This window comes from Callorhinus ursinus, unplaced genomic scaffold, assembly GCF_003265705.2.
Source record: "Callorhinus ursinus isolate GAN/ISIS: 27379988/994484 unplaced genomic scaffold, GSC_fseal_2.0 scaffold35, whole genome shotgun sequence".
Taxonomy (NCBI): domain Eukaryota; kingdom Metazoa; phylum Chordata; class Mammalia; order Carnivora; family Otariidae; genus Callorhinus; species Callorhinus ursinus.
Genome location: NW_027397097.1, coordinates 3,730,264 through 3,751,004, shown reverse-complemented (window position 1 = coordinate 3,751,004; position 20,741 = coordinate 3,730,264). Strand labels below are relative to the sequence as shown.

Sequence of the window (20,741 nt, the reverse complement as noted above, 5' to 3'; positions counted from 1 at the left end):
TTCTTTTCATCCTCTGTAAAGTGAGGGTGATGATAGACCCCCTGTCACCCTTATGGCACAATTGTGACAATCCAGTGAGAAAATAAGTGGGTAAGCCTTCTGTGAACAGTGAAATACTTAGGGTGGTAACACTGGAAAGCATGGTCAGGCTAAGGAGTTCTGCTGGAATCATGCCCCTCTCAGCTATAGGCTTTTTCCCCTTTTTTAGTTGTGATATTAGTGTGGTCTGGTACTTCCCTTCCCTTCTCATTTCATTAGACCCCATTCTTTGCTGAAAGAGTGTAAAACAATAGTAGCTACCAGTTAATGAGTACTTTTATGTACTAAGTATTATAGTTGGTATTTTAGGTTTGTTATCTCAGCTAATCCTAACAACTGCCCTTTGATGGAAGTTTTATTACCTGCATTTCACAGAAGAGAAAACAGAAAGGTTAAATTGATTATTTAGAGTCATTCAGCAAGTTAGTGTCAGAGCTAAGATTCAGCATGGTATAACGAAGAGCATTTGGACTTTTTCCCATCTATTAATAGTGGATAATATCAACTTTTGCAGTGTTAGAAGGATTATAGATGGCAGATATTATTGGTAATATTATCCAGATCTTATCTGCCAGACTCCAAAGTCCATTTCAGGTTGACCACACTGCCTCCCTGTAAAGTAATGCAATTCAGCAAGCCTGTACTGAGATAGTGCTCGATCCCAGATGCTGGGCTTGGGGTCATGGCGATAACAGACGTAAATCAGACTGCTTTCAAATTGCTACGTTTGTAACTTAACTGCCTGGTAATTTTTATTTGATGAGCTATGGTGAAATCATATGTTTTTTCAAACTAATATTTTCTAGTTGTAGACCCATTTTTAACAACTGAGAAAATAAGCCAAGTAAGAAATACAGGAGAAACTCTGTGACATGACTGATGGTTGTTATTTGCTCATTTGCAATTTCTCTCCCTCTAGAGATCCCAGAATTTCTCGCCTGCTGCTTGATGCTCAGTACCCAGTTGTTGCTGTTGACAGCTACATGCCTGTGATTGATGTGTTCTCAGGCCACCAAAACGGGAGTCTTCGTGTCTTTTTAGCCATGGGTTCTTCAGATCAGATAATGGCACTACAAAGATTAAAGAATGAAGAAGGAACACTTCCTCCCTTCAGCCCTAGGCCAGCCCATTTTCTGGATCAGCCATTTTTAGCATCTGTTAATATGGTAATGACTAAACACTTCATAGTTTACAAAAACCATAATTTCATTTTAAGGTGTACAACGATGCTTTAATATATGTAATATTGTGAAAGGATTACCACAGTGAAGCCATTACCACAGTGAAGCCATTTAACATATCAGTTACTTCACCTATTTACCTTTTTATGTGTGAAGTGAGAACAGTTGAGGTCTCTTAGCAAATTTTAAGTTTCATAATCTCATTTTATCTTGCATGTTTTAATGAAATCATTGCCCCAAATCCCTATTTCAGTAGTGAAAAGGAACATATTTGCACTCCAATACATGCTGTAGATCCAAGGAATTACTTGTTTTGTTGTTTAAATATGTATCTGTCCCTCTGAAATTTTTGAATTTATAAAGAAACTCTAATTGTTTAATTTACTAACTTAATTAATTGCCTTTTTAAAAATTAGGGTGAACCTAAGACTGCATTTTAAAAGGTCTTAATTAAAAAGAAGATAATCCAAGGGGGAAAAATAGGGGTGGGAGGTTGACAATGATCCCAAATGTAGGCCCGCAAAATCTTATTCTGTTTCTTAACCAAATCCACGTTGGAAAGTTACAGTAAAGTTTCTTGCTCTTCTACAAGTAAATTCTTAAAAGTAATTTGTTTTGTACAGTGTTGAACAATTGAGAAAGCACATTGATAAACTTTTACATGTTTATTTCCCTAGTACTACATGAGGGGAACCATTGTCATTCACTTTTCAGGTGATGAAACAGAGTCAAAAGAAGTTATTTGTCCAGGGTCACATAGCTAAGAATGGGAAAATCAGAGTTCAGACACAGGCCTTTTTTTTGAGAGAGAGAGAGAGAGCACATGCAAATGGCGGGGAGAGAGAGAATCTCAAGCAGACTCCCTGCTGTGGAGCCCTATGTAGGGCTCAATCTTACAACCCTGAGATCATGACCTGAGCTGAAATCAAAATTCAGACACTTAACCTACTGAGCCACCAGGCGCCCCCAGAGGCAGGCCTTTTGACTTAAAAGTCCAATCTTCATTCTACTGTGTCATGTCCTAGTGTATCTTACCTTTGGTGTCATTACCAGTATAGCCAAATCTCAGTCTCCACATGATTTAAGTACATTATGTTTTTAAATCTGAATCTGAATGACAAATGTGATGTCTGTGACAGAAAGATTAGGAAAATGTCTATGAGTAGGTTATTGTTTATTTGTATGTTATGAACTCCAAACTTTACTGTTTCTATTAGATACTAGTGTCTATTACTAGATAATAGTAGCTTTTTTAAATTTAAATACAACAGAAAAGCACAAAGAAAACTTATCTGTGATATCCCCAAGTCTGTTTAGTGTTATATGGCCCTCACATTGCAGTGTAGACTCAGATTTTGTTAAATTCCATACCACAAGTTAGAAAATATTACTATGAGCATAAAAGAACTTTTTGAAAGATTGGATATCTGTAAATAGTTGTTTTTCTTCCTGCACTCATGTCCCTTATCCATTTCAGCATCTGCAGAACTGAATTATTAAATTACTCTAATACTGTATGACCAAATTAAGCAGCTGCTGAGATTATGAGAGGTTTTTTTTTAACCCATATTTTTCTTCTCTGGGGAATCAAATTGAAAGTTCTCTGTTTCCCTAAGGAAGGTTTTGGAGCAGATATTGCTGATACATTTTTAGAATACAAAGTAAAGACCTTATGCAATTTCTATTCCAAATTCATGGGATTCGTAGTTAGAATGTTAAACACATATAAATCATACAGTTTGACCCCTATCTGAATCCTGAATTCCCTCTTTGAATAGTCTCAATTATCAGTTGTCTCGTGTCTGTTGAAGCTGTATAGGGTAGAGGTAAAGAGTTTGGCCGTAGAGTCAGACTACCTGAATTCAAACCCTGGTTCCGCTGTTGTTAGCTATGCATGTTAAATTAGCTACTGTAAGGGGTTCCTGGGTGGCTCAGTCGTTAAGCGTCTGCCTTCGGCTCAGGTCATGATCCCAGAGTCCTGGGATCGAGCCCCGCATCGGGCTCCCTGCTCGGCAGGAAGCCTGCTTTTCCCTCTCCCACTCCCCCTGCTTGTGTTCCCTCTCTTGCTGTGTCTCTCTCTCTGTCAAATAAATAAATAAAATCTTTCAAAAAAAATTAGCTACTATAAGTGAAGGGCTTAATATAGTGCCTGGCTATAGTAAATAATAACCTTAAATTGTTATTAGTATAGGTTACCTTCAGTAATGGTATGTTCACAACCTCCCCTACTAGTCCTTACCATTAATGAATAGTCTCAGTGTTACTCCCAACTTTGTTAAAAATAGTAAGTAAATTGGGGCATCTGGCTAGCTCAGTCAGTAGAATGTGCGACTCTTGATCTCAGGGTCATGTGTTCAAGCCCTACGTTGGGCATGGAGCCTACTTAAAAAAAATAAGTATATTAATACCTATTTGCTTCATGTGTATATTTTTTATCCTATTAAGATATTCTTAATGTATTCTATTCTTAGTGTACTAAGAATCAGGAGCCAGTGTTGAATTTTATTAAATACCTTTTTAGCATTTATTGAGATAGTCATGTTTTTTTCTTTGTTCCATTTATGCAGTGAATTACATTTATGGATTTTCTAATACCACATCTCACAGTCTAGAGTAAATCCACTTTGATCTGATTACAGTGAGCAGTTGTGAGATGTATGCACAATGGAAATTAAGAATCTGTTTTAGTATCAGCTAATTACACCTATTTCTTCATCTAGACAGATTTCATAAAGAAACAGGAATATTCTAAGAAACTTTTTCTTTAAAGCTCACCAGTATCTCTATTTCATTTAATAGGCAGAGGACCAAAGAAATGGATTGATGGAGCATCACTTTGAGCTCCATGTAGAGAAAGTTAAAGGGCTAGCCCCTCTTCAGGCAACAGTCTGGGGAGAAGCAGATTGTTATGTCCAGTACTACTTTCCAGTTCAAGACTCCCAATCCAGTGTGCTAAAAGGACCTGAGTTCCCTGAAAACGGTAGGTTTGGGAGGTTAGAGTTTCTCATTCTTGTATGGTTCTTTCATTGGCTATACTTAGAATTTTGTTTTTTCCTGAGTGAATTTTGTGTTCCTAAATGTTCCTAGTCTTAACCTGGATAGTACAGGAGATGGGCTAAGTTTTTATTTCTCTTTTCTTATGTTATTTCTTATAATTTTTTATTTTGATATGATTTCAGATTTATAGAAAATTTAACAAAAATGGTACAAAGAACTTAACATACTGTCTTACTACTTACTACTTTACCTAGATCCACAAGTTATTTATATTTTGCCCCATCTTGTATCATTTACATGCCTACTCACTCTTATCTATACACATACAGTTGATTTTCATTACTCATGGTAGTTATATTCTACATAACATAGCAATGTCAGGGACACTGAATTAGAGAATACTGAACCATTGCTTTTAGGGGAAATATGTATATATATATATATATATCTCACATAGATCATAATTGTAAATCCTAAAACAACTTATTCGAGTAGATTTTACTTTTATTTTACAAAAGAGAGAACAAGGTTCAGAAATGTTAAGTGACTGAAGCTGCCCCAGTGACAATAACAAGGTTCACATTCAGACCCCATCCAACTGGCCCCAGAGCCAAATATTCTTGCACTACACCACACTAGCCTCTCCCATCTCCATCATCTGATCATCTTTGAGAGTTAAAACAAGAAAGCAGAGTGTCACTTTGTCCAGGCTCGTCTGGGAATGATCAAGTCAGGTGACTCAGATGTTTTTGCCATTCTTAGCATGTCCACAAATAACTGCAAAAGCATTGCCAGTATCGATTTTTGGGTTTCAAATAAGGGACTTATATCCAGAATATATAAAAAAAAAAACTCTTACAAATAATAATAAAAAACAATCTAATTTAAAAATACTCAGAAGATCTAAATAGACATTTTTCCTAAGATATAAAAAGGCCAATAAGCACGTGAAAAGATACTCAGCATCATTAGTCATTTGGGAATGAAAACCAAAAGCACCACAAGATACCACTTCTTTTCACCAAGATGGCAATAATTAAAAAGCCAAAAAACAAAAACAAAGACTAGACTAACAGGTGTTGACAGTGATGTGGAGAAATTGCAACCCTTAGATATTGTCCAGCAACAAAGGGATCTCTTTCTTCTGTATTATCACGGAAACTTTGGGGACCATAGCTACTATGGAAATGGGCCTTGGTAGAAGTAATGCAGAAGATAAAAGTTCTGGTTCCAGGTCCATGACCTACTACCTCTAAGACCTTTGGGTTCACTTGTAACGTCAATATGTCTGTATTCTGTCTGTTAAGTTGGAGTAATAATCGTTGCTTTGTTTTCCTCACAGGAGTATTGTGAAGATGAAATTGAATAATACTGGATATTAACATACTATCTTACTACATAGAAAACCCTAAATGTTGTGTTCGATTATTCTGAATTGCTTTTCTTTTTCAAAGGAATCTCTTTGAAGCCTTTCAGATCTGCAACCACACTCTGTGTTCCAGATCCCATCTTTAATAGTGAACACCACCACTCTCTTCTGTTGCCAACTGAAGTTCCAGTGCAAAGGCTTCTACTGAGTGCCTTCTCTGCACAAGGGCTTGTGCCTGGAGGTGGAGTCCAGTTTGAAGTCTGGTGCAGGTATAATGTGAAACCAATTTTGCGCCTAGAAAGGAAGTACACAATCATAGAGCATGCTTCCCTTGACAGCTTAGGTTGAATTGTAAGGCAGCTAAGCAATCCCTTCTACCCTATTTTATATGATCTGGCTTGTTAGTGATTCTTCTCCAGATTTTACTAAAATCTGAATTATTAGGCTCTTGGGAGCAGTTGTATCTCATGCTTTTAACCACTTGTAACATTTGGAAGTGAAGTTCTATCAGTTTTACCTCCTATTGCTCTTAAATATTCAGTCACCTGTTTTCTCCTATTTACTGCCTTATTTGGTTCAGTCCCTCATCATATCATGCCTAAATTACTGATAGCCTCCTGACTGGTCTTCCCACTTCTAAATTTATTTCTTAAAATCCTTTCTTCCCACCACCAGAAGAGTAGCCTTCATAAAATATAAATCCACTCATGTCACAGACTTGACATGAATACAGATGCTCCTTTGCGTCCCTACTCCCAAGAAACCAACAAAAATGACAAAGAGCATATAGATATAAAAGAGCATCCAGAACAGAACTAGGGAAGAGTACCATTCACTTGCCAGCAACTTTTCCTAAAAATAGTCAGGTGAATTTAGGTTTGATGTAAAACTGATATAAGAATGGAATATTTTAACAAGAGAAGGAAGTAGAGTAGGTACTAACAGATCCTTTAAATTTGAGGGACTTAGGCCTCAAGCCATAGAAGAGATTCGGACTGCTCCACTTAGAACCACTTTTGCTGCTACAGGAGGAATGCTGTCAAAAGTGGCTACTCCCAGAAGTCCAAGTCAGATGCAGATAACCAAACAGAAAGCTTGTAGGAAGCTGGGGTTTGTTCTGAACACAGAGTATAATTTATGGAGTTCCTCCTCTGCAGGATGGGCAATAAATCCAGCCAGACACTACCACAACTGTCTGCCACAAACACGGAACAACTAGGCTCCAAAGATAGCTTGATACCAAAAGCTGATCCCTCAGGCAAATTGAATCATTCATCCACCTAATTCTTCCAGCTGACAGCTTGTGCTTTTTGCGGCTTACAGATACTATTATCCTGACGTGAGAGATCAGGTGGTTGCCAAAGGAACCTTGCCATTATCAAGGATCTGTGCCATGGTAACCATGCAGCACCGTGAGGATGTGGGAATACAGACCTTTAATCTTCCTTTAACCCCCAGGCTTGAGAACAGGAAAGAACTGAGGAACCAGTCATCAGGTAATTGAAGACTGCTTTGTCTCTCTCTTTCGAAATCAGTATACGTAAATATCCCTTTTCTCTGTAAATAGCGATTCTTCATATTTTGAGAAACTTACCCTTTCAAGAATCTGATAAAAACTATGATCTACCTTCTCTTACAAAAATGAATGTATTAGTTTACTGTATGCAAATTTTGTCTAATTTTAGAAAATATTTCCGTGGACTGTCTGCCTAAATGTCGTTTGTCTCATTTCACCTTTAACTTCAGCAAGTATTTAAGAAGCCTCACAGCATAAGTCCTAAGTGTTATTATGTAGGTGTACTCAGAGAATTATTACTCCAGGGGAACATGAGCAGATGTGGGATTGGTGGAATACAGTTAGCATGACAGGGAATTCAGTGTGAGGGAGGAAGAGGTTAGGATTTAAAGTTGAAAGGGATTCATTAAAATTTGGAGTTTTGAGTTACATCCTAATTGTTTCAGTAGGTTGACCCACCCTCCAGGTACGTCATCAGGTAACTAGAATTGGCCTCCTAAATGAAGTTACTGTGCTTGCTTGCTGGAGGGTATCTGCCAAAGCAAAAGGTTTTATTTTGCCATGATTAAGATTGAGTTGTTCCTCCCGACTGTCACTGATCAGCTTGTTCTGTTATTTCTTAAAGCTTTCTCTGAAATGTGATAATAGGAAGGTAGAATTTTTATAAAAGGATGGCATATAAAGGGTGTTTCAGGTGGTGGTGGTAGAAGGGTGATAGAAGTGTAGGTGTGAAAACCTTTTAAAAGTTTAAAAAAGAAGAAAGGCTGGAGTCCATCTCAATTCTATAAAAATAACTGGGAGTTTAGGGATTCCTAGGTGACTCAGTCAGTTAAGCATCTTTCTTCAGCTCAGGTCATGATCTCTGGGTCCTGGGATTGAGCCGGGCGGCAGGCTCCCTGCTCAGCAGGGAGTCTGCTTTTCCCTCTCCCTCTGCCACTCGCCCCAGTCCACTCATTCTCTTTCTCTCTCAAATGAATAAATAAAAAATCTTAAAAAAATAATAATAAGTGGGAGTTTAAAAAGTCTGAAATTAAGTTCTGCCTCTGATAGTTGTGTGATCTTGGCAAGCAATTCAGTCTCTGACATAGTTTCTTGGATGTAAAGTTAAAATAGTAACTTTTGTTCTGTCTTATTTAATCCTAAAGTACAATAATATGAAGTGATTCTGGCCATGGACATTTTGTCTCACTGCTAATGCCCCTTATTGTTGGTTAAGATGTTTACCCTCTTCCTTCTGACCAGGACTTGGGGTTTGGTAGAACAGAGACTCTTCCAGCTAACCTTTTTATCTTTTTTTCCTTTTGTCCTCATTAGGTTTACTGGATGTGGGCCTAAAGTACAGGTGTACTCCCAGAACAGCAGAGGGAGTTCTTGCTGCCCGAGCTGTCTCTATCTCAGTCCAGATTATCAGAGCCTGTGGTCTGCAAGCGGCAGCCAAGTAAGTCCACCTTAGAAAAGCAGTCCTCATTTTTTTCCACTGCAGTCCACACAGCATATGAGGCTCAGATATGCAAAACTTAACTTGTGTACAATTTCCAGTTTATTAAGCACAGCTTTATTTTTTTCTTTTTCTCTTAAGAAAGCATGTAAGGGTGCCTGTGTGGCTCAGTCGTTAGGCGTCTGCCTTTGGCTTGGGTCATGATCCCAGGGTCCTGGGATCCAGCTCTGCATCAGGATCCCTGCTCAGTGGGAGGCCTGCTTCTCCCTCTCCCGCTCCCCCGCTTGTGTTCCTTCTCTCACTTTGTCTCTCTCTGTCAAATAAATACATAAAATCTTTAAAAAAAAAAAAAAAAAGAAAGCATGTAAGACTATACATGAGTAAATCACTTGCAAACTTGTACTACTATAACTCTTATTAGCAACTTTGCTCCTTGATCTCATCCTCTATTCTCCTTAACCACTCATTTACATAGGCGTACCCTATACCCTCAAACTAAGCCAGGACCAATCACTACAACTCTTCTATAATCCCATATTCAGTCTGTAAATACCATCTCCCATTTTTCTAGCTTGTTGCCCTTTGGTCTGTTCTCAACATGGAAACCAGTGATCCTATGAAAACTTAAGTCAGACCTTGACACACCTCTACTTAAAACCCATCAGTGACTTTTCATCTCATTCAAAGTCAAACTACTAAAAATGGCTATGAGACCCCACATAATCTGGCTCCTTATTATCTTTATGACTTTATCTTCTGCTCATCTCCCCTCTGCTTACTCTACTCCAACCACTGGCCTTATTGCTTCTGAACACACCAAGCTCATTTCCCCCTCAGGGAATTTGTCTTGCTGTTTTTTCTGCCTGAAACACTGTTGTTATATATGAACAGCATGGCCCTCTTTTTTTCTTCTCATTTTTTTTTTTTTAAAGATTATTTATTTATTTGAGAGAGAGAATGAGAGATAGCATGAGAGGGGAGAGGGTCAGAGGGAGAAGCAGACTCCCCGCCGAGCAGGGAGCCCGATGTGGGACTCGATCCTGGGACTCCAGGATCATGACCTGAGCCGAAGGCAGTTGCTTAACCAACTGAGCCACCCAGGCGCCCCTCTTCTCATTTTTTTTTTAAGATTTTTATTTATTTATTTGTCAGAGAGAGAGAGAGTGTACAAGCAGGGGGAGCAGCAGGCAGGGGCAGAGGGAGAAGCAGGCTCCCCGCTGAGTAAGAAGCCCAATGCAGGACTTGATCTCGGTACCCGGGGATCATGACCTGAGCCAAAGGCAGATGCTTAGCCGAATGAGCCACCCAGGCATCCCAGCATGGCCCTCTCTTAGCTCCTTCAGGCTTTTGTTCATACTTCTCTCTACCTTGAATGTTCTTCCTTTTGTCCACTAAACAAACTCCTATTTTCTTTTGACTTGGCAGCTTCTTTGGAGACTTCCTTTATTTCTTCCTACATGTGGACACAAGTGGCTCTTTGTCCTTTGTCTTTTATTTATTTCTTTTTGAGGATTTTATTTATTTATTTATTTATTCATTTATTTGAGAGACAGCACAAGCCAGGGGAGCAGCAGAGGGAGAGAAGTAGGCTCCTTTCTGAGCAAGGAGTCCAATGTGGGGCTCAGTCCCAAGACCCTGGGATCATGACCTGGGCCAAAGGCAGACAGCCAACCAACTGAGCCACAGGGTGTCCCTCTCCTTTGTCGTTTAGCACCTTCGTTGTGGCCCATATTACTCAGTTTCAGTGATTTATATACATAAGTTTCCCCTGCTTTGCTGTGAGTTCCTCTAGTCACTCTCTGAACTCCTCTCTGCCCCCTGCTACCACATAACATAATTCTAGCACATAACAGCTGCCCAGTAAGAAAGAGAACTAAGTCATGCTTCAACTATAGATTAGTGCACTTTGGACATAAGTTCAAGAAAGAAGCAGGTAAGTGTTCCATAGCTTTTTCCCTTATTGTAACTTAGAGTCAGATCATTTGCCTTTAACTTCACAGTCTGTAAATAACTAACTGAATTACTGCCATCTGAGATCTGACACTGAAGCAGTTGGTAAAAATGTTCAGCCTGGTTAATATTTTTCATCACTAAGTTCTCCAAATGGATTCTAGTGATTGCTGGAATCACTCCAGTGATTGCTGGAATGTTCATTTTGGTGTAAGTGATACCAGGGCAGTTTGTTAATCATGTCATTCCCTCACATTAAAACTTTTAATGGTTTCCCATTGTCAGTAGCAGTGGTCTCATTTTAATTGTGCATTCCTATTAACAAAAACTAAAAGTTTAGGGGTGCCTGGGTGGCTTAGTTGTTAAGCATCTGCCTTTGGCTCAGGTCATGATCCCAGTGTCCTGGGATCGAGCCCCGCATTGGGCTCCCTGCTTGGTGGGAGGCCTGCTTCTCCCTCTTCCACTCCCCCTGCTTGTGTTCCCTCTCTCGCTGTCTCTCTCTGTCAAATAAATAAAAATTTTTTAAAAAAGAAAAAAGAGAAAAAAGTTTAGCATACCCTCTGAATAGCTATATACTTTTCGTGTGTAAATCATCTTCATATACTAATATTTATTAAATACATTATAAAATATACAATGGCATATGCAGAACTTTAACATATGAGATAACAAATATAGAAATTTTAATGTTTTCCTCCTATGCCCAAGTAGTTTCTCCTATATATAAATCCCCTAGGTTGTACACACTCTACTTTAGGGACTACTGGTTCACAGGATAAGCTCTAACCTGCTCAACTTGGCATTCAGAGCCCTTCTTAATCTCAGTCTTGAAAGAAGAGCAGGAATGCCCAAGAGAGCTGAAAACTATTCTGTTCACAGGGAAGAACACATGCAAAGGCATGGAGGCATGAAACTTGTGTCTGTGGAGTACTTGTTCCATGTAAGACCCAGCCAGGGTCAGAATCTGCAAATTAACCACAATTTAATTGGCAGAGAAGGACTTGGAGTTTAGATACTCAGTAGCTCTCTCATAGATAAGAAGCTCAGTAGTCCCTCTCTCAGGATCATAAAAAAAGTCAGATCAGGTGGCAGGCAGTTTGTTGTTAACCTGCATTTGGTCTGTATTACTGTTTCAAGAAGGAAGGGTAAGAAGCCAGGCCCAGTTCTAACACTACATTCTTCTGGGGCGGTCCTACAGAATATGAGACAGACAAGGTATAATGGAAACAGATTGCACTAGAAATTGGACCCCGTGGCTTCTAGACCCATCTTCCACTAGCTGTGCGTGATCTTGGGCTAGTTTCTTTACTTCTCTGGATCTGAGTTTCTTCATCCGAAAAATGAAAATTATGAACATTTCTCCCGATTTTATAAGGGTCAGTATAAGAATTAACAAATATGAAGTCAGTTTATAAATTACTATTATACAAATGATTAGTTCCATTTGTATAGATAATTAACATTACCCTTATTATTAGCCAGCAAAATATAATAAAATCAGAAATAATACAACAAATTTGTTGTAGACAAATTGTGTAGACATATACCAGTCTACTATTAATGATCATTTTAGGTTAATTTCATTAGAAATGAAAATGCAATAAGCATATAACTATACATACATCTTTAGTATTTGTTGTATCCTCATGCCATCCTCATTTTAGCAAAGAGGACAATGAAACTTGGAAGACTTTGAATAACTTGTTCAAGGCCACACATTTAATTGAATGATAGAGCCAAGATTAAAACCCAGATCTGTATAACTCCAGATTACTACCCTCTACTATTGTATACCAAGTACAATAAAGAAGGAACCCCTCTAAATGCTTTGTGGCTATCAGGAAATGCTTCAAAAAGAGGTGACCTCTCTGGGGTGCCTAAGTTGGTAGAGCATGCGACTCTTGATCACAGGGTCATGAGTTCAAGCCCTACATTGGGTGTAGAGCTTACTTTAAAAAAAAAAATATATATATATATATATATATAAAGAGGTGACCTCTTTGCCTAAATGTCAATTTTATACCCTTGGGGAAGTTGGGATAAGGGAGTTTGTCTCATATTATACCCACACGCGAAAGACTTGACAACTCTTGGTGAGTATCAGTTAAAGATGGATAGGTTCTGTCTGTGTGTTGTGGTACACCTCTACTGAGAAAAACAGCCCCAGAGACATCTGGGAACTGATCTGACACTTGTAGCTGGGCTTGGTGTTTTCATGCTGAGCATAAACAATCTCACAGCACCAACATCAGGAGGCTGCTTTGCAACCATGATGAAGTGGGACAAAAATAAAGTTACTCTGTAATCTTGTCTAGATACAAACCAAAACAAGGTCATTATGAAGATCATAAAAGTACCTAACATCCCCCCTATCCTGGCTAAAATGAGTGACCGCTGCTACTTTACCATTACAGCCTTAGCCTTAGTCTAGTCTTCCCTCCTTCCTAGGTAAGATTCATTAGAACAGCAATCCAGAGCAAAGCCCCACTTCCTTGAACAACCTCCAAATCAGCTAATGAGTCTAGTGCTATATAAGTCCTTTCTGATAGCTTTTTACTAAAACTCCCCATGATTCCCCTTGGTGTATGTTCTTTCTCATCATAATGAACAGTAAAACCAACATGTTCAACTACCGTTGCTTCCTGGTAGTCTTTGGCTGAAGGTCATTGACAGTACAATGGAGTGTCCTTGGAGTGTCACTCTGGTAAACAGGGGAATGTTGTCTTCACCCACCCCATACACATATACTATGATATTTAGATTACTAAGAAAGCACATTATGGCTATGCCCAAAGCTTAGATAGGAAATATATGGTCAGTTAGTGTTCTTGGTGGCCTCATGGAATGGTGCAGATGTTTTCTAGGCAATCCGGCTGACTTTTGATACTACCATCTCATTCCCATCCTTCTCCCCTTACAGGGCTCTGGCCGAGCAGGAACCCGCTCTACAGTTCAGTGCCACAGTCGGGGTCAATGCCTTTGTCACCACTCACCTCTCCTTCCTGCCCAAGGGAGAACAGCGCCGAACCCGCCCTGTGGCCTGTTCCTTCTGTCCTGAGTTCTCCCATCACGTTGAGTTTCCATGTAACTTGGTGACTCAGCACTGCAGTGGAGAGACCTGTTTCCTGGCAGAACTGTTGGAATTTGCAGAGGTCACTTTTGCTATTTATCATGAAGATACTAAGTCAGGTGAGTACGAAATGACTAATCACAATCAGAATTAAAAGAGACTCTGTTTTGAATGGTGTAGCTCTTCCTAGAAAACACATGTTGAAATATTTAGCCCTTTGGTCAGTAAAGCACTAAATAATTTCTCTTTTTTGTTTGATTTGACAGGCAGTGATATAACCAGTATTCAGTTATTCAGAGATTATCTGCTTGGAGTAGTAAAGGTTCCAACAAAAGAGCTGCTGGTCAAGAGATCTGGTAAGGGTCCTGGATAATCCCTTTCTAATTCTACCCCTTCTCATTTACTTTCCTACAAGAGATCATCTTGCATGGCTCCCTGTAAGGTACGCAGAAGAAGGGGCGCCTGGGTGGCTCAGTCGTTAAGCGTCTGCCTTCGGCTCAGGTCATGATCCCAGGGTCCTGGGATCGAGCCCCGCATCGGGCTCCCTGCTCAGCGGGAAGCCTGCTTCTCCCTCTCCCACTCCCCCTGCTTGTGTTCCCTCTCTCGCTGTCTCTCTCTCTGTCAAATAAAAAAATAAAATCTTTAAAAAAAAGTATGCAGAAGAAAACATGACCCCTAACAAATGCTTTTGAATTCTCCCAGGTACCTTAAAAGTTCTCTGAAAAGTATTTTAAGTCCTCTCCTAATCATTTCAAAAGTCTTCTAACAAAGTAAAGTCGCTCAAAGCTTTGTACTGTCGTCTTACTCCAGGGAAGATGATGGGATGATGGTGATACTACAAATAATAAATATGGTGATACCCATTACATTATATAACATTTTGTGAAATAGTTCCTCAGATATTGTGTGAGCCTCATTATAACCCTGCTTGGTGGGGACACAGGATCTTACTATTTTTATTTTACAGATGAGGAAACTTAGGCTCACAAAGTTTAAGTGATTTACCAAAACCACACAGCTAGTGAGTGGCAATACTAAAAATCAAGTTCAGATTCACCTATTCCTTTTCACTGTACCCTCCTCTCTCACTGAAGAAGGAATAAAGATAGGCGCCAAGGCAGTCTGGGAATAATGGTCCGGTCCTACTTACTGCTAGCTCAGGGCCCTTGACCCGCCGAGCGTCAGGTTTCTTACCTCATGAATGGAGACAGTTGATCCTGAGAAGTCTACAAAGTAGGAGCTTCTGAAATCAGATTTATAAAGTACCTGACACAGTGTAGGGATTCAGTAAGTGTCACCTTTCCTTCTCTTGCCCATCATCCTCCCTAGGATTGTGTAATCTAATTTCCAGAATTCTGTCACACATCTCCCAAGTTTAATTGTGAATTAAAATTTGAGCAGTACTCTCTAACAGGTACTCTCTATGCCTGCCAGAGAAAAGTCTGTACGAGAAAAAAAAAATGCATTAGATTTCTGTACATTGATTTTGTATCCTGCAGCTTTACTGAATTTGTTTATCAGTTCTACCAGTTTTTTGGTGGAATCTTTAGGGTTTTCTATATGCAGTATCATGTCATCTGCAGATAGTGAAAATTTTCCTTCTTCCTTACCAATTTAGATACCTTTTATTCTTTTGTTGTATGCTTGCCAATTTTTTTTTCTTCCGAGAAACCAGCTCCTAGTTTCATTGATCTGTTGTGTTGTATTTCTAGTTTCTGTATCACTTATTTCTGCTCTAATCTTCATTATTTCCTTTCTTCTACTAGTTTTAGGTTTTGCTTATTGTTCTTTTTCTAGATTAGGTGTAAGGTTGTTTGAGATTTTTCTTGCTTCTTGAGGTAGGCCTCTATTGCTATAAACTTCCCTCTTAGAACTGCTTTTGCTGCATCCCAAAGATTTTGGACCATTGTGTTTTCATTTTCATTCATTTCCATCTACTTTTATGTCTTCTTTTATTTCCTGGTTGACCCATTCATTGTTTAGCAGCATGTTATTTAATCTCCATGTATATGTGTTCTTCCCAGATTTTTTCTTGTGGTTGACTTATAGTTTCATAGTGTTGTGGTCAGAAAAGATGGACGGTATGACTTTGGTCTTCTTGAATTTGTTGAGGCTTGTTTTGTGGCCTACTGTGTAATCTCTTCTGGAGAATGTTCTATGTGTACTTGAAAAGAATGTGTATTCTGCTGTTTTAGGATGGAATGTTCTGAATATATCTGTTAAATCCATTCGTTCCAGTGGGGTCATTCAAAGCCATTGTTTCCTTGTTGATTTTCTGTTTAGATGATCTATCTCTTGATCTAAGTAGGGTGTTAAAGTCTGCTAATGTTATTGTATTGTTATCGATTAGTTCCTTTATGTTTGTTTTTAACTGTTTCATGTATTTGGGTGTTCCTATATTGGGTACATAAATATTTATAATTGTTATATCTTCTTGTTGGATTGTCCCCTTTATTAATATATAGTGTCCTTCTTTGTCTCTTTTTACAGTTTGTTTTAAAGTCTGTTTTGTCCAGTATCAGTATTGCTCCAGTGGCTTTCTTTTTATATCCATTTGCATGATAGGTTTTTCTCCATCCCCTCATTTTCAATCTGCAGGTGTCTTTAAGTTTAAAATGAGTCTCTTGTAGGCAGCATATAGATGGGTCTTGTTTTTTATCTATGTCTTTTGATTGGAGCATTTAGTCTATTTACATTCAAAGTAATTATGATAGATAGTATTCATTGTCTTTTTATTGTTTTGTGGTTCTTCCTGAAGATTTTCTCTGATTCTTTCATTCTTTCATGGCCTGCTAATTTTAATGATCTATTTGGATTTCTTTCTCTTTAATCTTTGCGTATTTATTATGGTTTTTGATATATGGTTATCATTAGGTTTGCATATAACCTCCCCACTGTGTGCTCCAGGTGCTCTTCAGATTGCTGTTTCTACACTGTATGTTCTCAGGCTGTTTGCCTCCTCTCCAAGAGCAGCCCCAATGCCCTCTGGGATCTATCAGAGCCAAGCATGCTGACCTTTAAAACTCCAGGCTTTAAGCCCCACTTGTTGCAGAAACTCATGAAATTCAGTCCCTCTCACTTTCCAAGACAATTGCTGTGGGGATTCGTTTTCCCCATAAGCTCCCCTGTGTGCTAGTCTGTCTCTTGCCTTTCTCTGTGGCCATGGATCCCTCCCCACTGCAACAGCCACAATCCATTTCTCTCCCAAACTGTGTCTCCACACTACCTTACCTTCTTTAATGAGGCCTCATCTCTACCTTTAGTTGTGGAGTTTGTTCTGCCAGTCTTCAGTTCAATTTCTGGGGTATTTAGGATGACTTGATAGTTACCTAGTTATATTTGTGGGACAAGGTGGAGCCCAAGGTCCTCCTACTCTGCCGCCATCTTCCAACCCCTCCATTTCACATTTTTTATAGCACTTCTCTTTTCAGACTCTTCCAAAACCTTTATCTCATTTGATGATTATAACAACTTTGTCTGGTGGGCAAGATTAGCATGAATTTTCCTATTTGTCAGGTAAGGAAACCAAGGCTGAGTGAAATTAATGACTTACCTAGACTGAACTGCTAGTTTGGGGCTGAGCCTAGGAGAGAACTCAGGTCTTCCAACTCCTAGCCTTTGTTCTTCTCCCTGATCTCATTGTCCTTCAGTAATCAGATAAAACAAACTCCAGTGTTCTGTGGGTATATGTTTTCTGTTCTGTCTTGGGCCAGGGTGATGGTGGATCTGGAGTAGGAGGTAGGTAAATCATTTTACTCTAAAAACAATAATTGAAAAATTTTTTTTTTCCATAAGGGATCACAGGATGGTATCCTATCATTTTGCCAGAGGATGGGGCCCTGCCTCACGGTTTGGAGCTCATGCAGAAGATCGTGGGTGGCCTGGAGCTTTCAGTTTCCTTCACGCATCCTGGAGATAGAGAGCGGGTGTTGGAAGCTGCTGAGCTATTGGGCTGGAGCTTTGAGAATAATCTGAAGAATCTTGTCAAGATGAATGAAGAGGAACCAGCCACTGTCACCATATCCACCCCAAGGCTCTGGCTGCCCATCCATTGTGTGCTTCTTGCCGGCCAGAACCACATTCATAAGAACACATACTGTTACCTCCGCTACAAACTGTATGATCATGAGGCCTTCTGGACCCCTCTTAAGAAGCCTAAGGAATCTACAAACAAAAAACAGGTCATGGTTACTTTCAAGGCATCCAAAAGAGCAGAAGTCACTAGGGGCCCGTCACTGCTTTGGTATTTCAGGGAGGAGAGGTTAGAGATCCAAGTGTGGCGGGCTTATGGCAGTGACAGTGTGGAGAGGCCCCACCAGACGGACAGTTGGATTGGTTCAGCCTATGTGGACCTGGCCAGACTTGGGGAGAGGTCAGCAAGGACATTAACTGTCAGTGGTAAGTGAGGAACCGGCCTTAGCTTTTGTGGTTTGAGCACCTGCTCTATGACAAGCACTATGTGGTAAACTCCCTCAGACATTATTTTATTTGATCCTCCTAGCAGTGCTGTGAGATAGGTATCACACCTCTTTTATAGTCATGTAAATGGAGGCTCAAAGAGGTTAGATTACTACCCAGGCTCAAGACAAGAGTACTGGACTTTTATCTGAGAGCTGTGAAAAGCTATTCTAATGGGGTCTGAACAGAAGAGTGATAGCTTTGCATTTTAGAAGACTCCACCTAGTAACTATAATGCAGAATGAAGATGACCAGACCAGATTCTTTATAAACATGATATTTATTCATTGGGACACTCCTTGTAAGATTAGTTGTTATTTCCTCCACTATACAGCTAAAGGAACAGAGTCACAACCGTGTGTAGCTCTGTTAGCCTTGTGCTCTGACCCTGTTGTTGAACAGGTAACCCAGGCTAAATAAGAACTGAGTATTTGGGTGATCATCCCAGATTCTCTGGTTCTCTCTGGACCCAGCAGGTGTAATTCTGGTTCTGTTGGACACCTCATTAAATGCCATGTGCCCCTATTTTATCTGGCAAGCCTAGAGTCACTTCAGAGAGCCTGCAGAAAACGTCTTTGAAGGGCGCCTGGGTGGCTCAGTTGGTTAAGCGACAGCCTTCGGCTCAGGTCATGATCCTGGAGTCCCGGGATCGAGTCCCACATCGGGCTCCCTGCTCAGTGGGGAGTCTGCTTCTCCCTCTCACCCTCTTCCCTCTCGTGCTCTCTATCTCTCATTCTCTCTCTCTCAAATAAATAAATAAAATCTTTAAAAAAAAAAAGAAAAAGAAAACGTCTTTGAAGTAAGTACAGCCCACTTGAACTAAAGTTCAGAAAGATGGGCTTTTAACTTCACTCTGCTGAAGAAAGTAGGTTTGGAACACTTTGGAACAGGTTTGGAATAAAGATTTAAGGATCAGAACTCAAGCACAGATAACCTCTTTTTATTGACTGATACCAAGGGAAGTATTTAACTTTTCAGATTGTCCATTTCTCTCCTGCTTCTCCACTTCCCATCAGTCTAAGCTTTTTATCTTCCTGTAAATGGGCTTTGTACAAGCTGTGGCATTTGATGTACTGATTGAATGAGTCAAGCAGTCCATCCAGTCATCCACCCAACCATCCTTCCAAGCAGCTGTTGAGTTTCTTGACAAGGATAAGGATTTAGCCATGTTGCTATTATTGCCCTTACTTCCTGCCTGCGATAATGATGATAATTCACACATTGCATCAGAAGAAAAGAGGTTACCTAAAAAACAGAAAAATACAGGGAAAGTTCCATCTTACTGCTTCCTGTGAATCAGTTAACTCCATTTTCCTGAATTGAAATGAGTCTAATGAAGCAAACTTGGAGATTCTGAAAGAATTCCTAGTGCCTTCTGCTATATAATTAAATCTCATTTTAATATCCAGGAAGCCTGCAAGTTCAGATCCCTGGGTTTAAATCTGCCACTTATTGGAAAAGTCACCTTGGCAGGTTACCTAACTCCTCAGATTGTGGCACATGAAAAACACTCAACAAATACTAATTCCCCTATTTTTCTTTCTTGCCTCCTTTGCCGAAGCCTCCTACTTCATTTCCAAATGATCTTTAGGGCTACTGCCAGACATATTTAGTTGTTGAAACAGGCGAAATTGAGCACCAGGACAGCTTCCTAAGAAGAAAGCCTTAGGAGAAAGCCTAAGGACAAGAGCCAGTGAGACATGTGACAGAGAAGACAGGCCACTCCTGCTTTAATAATAATAATCTTACTTTCAAAAGGCTTCAGAAGTCATCTAAGTCTGCTCACCCCCAGCATGTGAATCTCTTCCACAGCAACTCTGCCTGGTAGTCATTTGACTTTGGCTTCAAATCTGAGCTGTCACTACTTTCCATTAATGGAGATAGTGTGCACATTGGGGAGAAGGGAAGTAAAAGTTTTCACACCATATACTAACTTCACAGTTTTTTTTACAAATTGGTATATTGGGGCCTGTAGGCCCATTGAAGGAGAGAGGACCATAAGCACTCTCAGTCATTTCCAAGGTTAGAGAGCGTTCTTGGTTCCTGCTTACTTGGGCTTATCCTCCTCCATCCTCTTGCAGGTGTGTATCCTCTGTTTGGACGAAATGCTTCCAACCTCTCAGGAGCTGCCTTGCGAGTTCACGTGGTTCTTTCCTCTCCTTCCCCACACCCTGGGCCCGCTCCTGAGATGGATTCTGTGGACTGCAGCAGCCACAGTGAGTCTGAGCAGTTCCCCAGAAGGAATGATGAGATTCAGCTCTCTCCGAGATCACCTGGCCACCAGAAGTCTCCTGCCTCCACCCAGGTCCCCTGCAACAACACCACAAGGGAAATCTGCCCAGCTGAGGAGGGCCCTGCCAAGTTGGATGGAACTTTTGCAGTCAGTATCCTGGTAGAAAGAGCGATGCATTTGAGCTTAAAAGGTATGCTCTACTTACTTTTCCAGGAGCGTGTGTCTGACTCCTCAGGCTGTGGTCCTGTCTTCACAAATCTTTGAAATCATGACAGAATCTGCAACAACTGTTAACCATCTTAATCAATAATAATTATATTTCTCAAGCCTAAAGTTTTAAGCAACATGAAAGCCTTTCTGAACTTAAGCGGACATTGCCAGTTATATATTAATTTTGTATATCATAAATTCCAGTCCAGAAACCTGAGTATCAACTTAGGTACTTCTCTTTTCCTTATCCACCATCAAATCATCAAATTCATTAAATTGT

General features: G+C 39.9%; 1 protein-coding gene across 7 annotated transcripts in view; it reads left to right on the top strand.

Moving 5' to 3' along the window:
* The window catches only part of C2CD3 (C2 domain containing 3 centriole elongation regulator), a 139,291-nt gene that overhangs the window by 62,406 nt on the left and 56,144 nt on the right, over positions 1–20,741 (top strand). For all 7 annotated transcript variants that reach the window (XM_073879689.1, XM_073879687.1, XM_025848372.2 and 4 more), the window contains 9 exons: positions 959–1,205; positions 4,020–4,200; positions 5,672–5,855; positions 6,910–7,082; positions 8,417–8,540; positions 13,411–13,679; positions 13,827–13,916; positions 17,356–17,958; positions 20,100–20,441. In XM_073879689.1, coding sequence (XP_073735790.1) covers positions 959–1,205; positions 4,020–4,200; positions 5,672–5,855; positions 6,910–7,082; positions 8,417–8,540; positions 13,411–13,679; positions 13,827–13,916; positions 17,356–17,958; positions 20,100–20,441 — 2,213 coding nt within the window. The remainder of the gene's footprint in view (positions 1–958; positions 1,206–4,019; positions 4,201–5,671; positions 5,856–6,909; positions 7,083–8,416; positions 8,541–13,410; positions 13,680–13,826; positions 13,917–17,355; positions 17,959–20,099; positions 20,442–20,741) is intronic.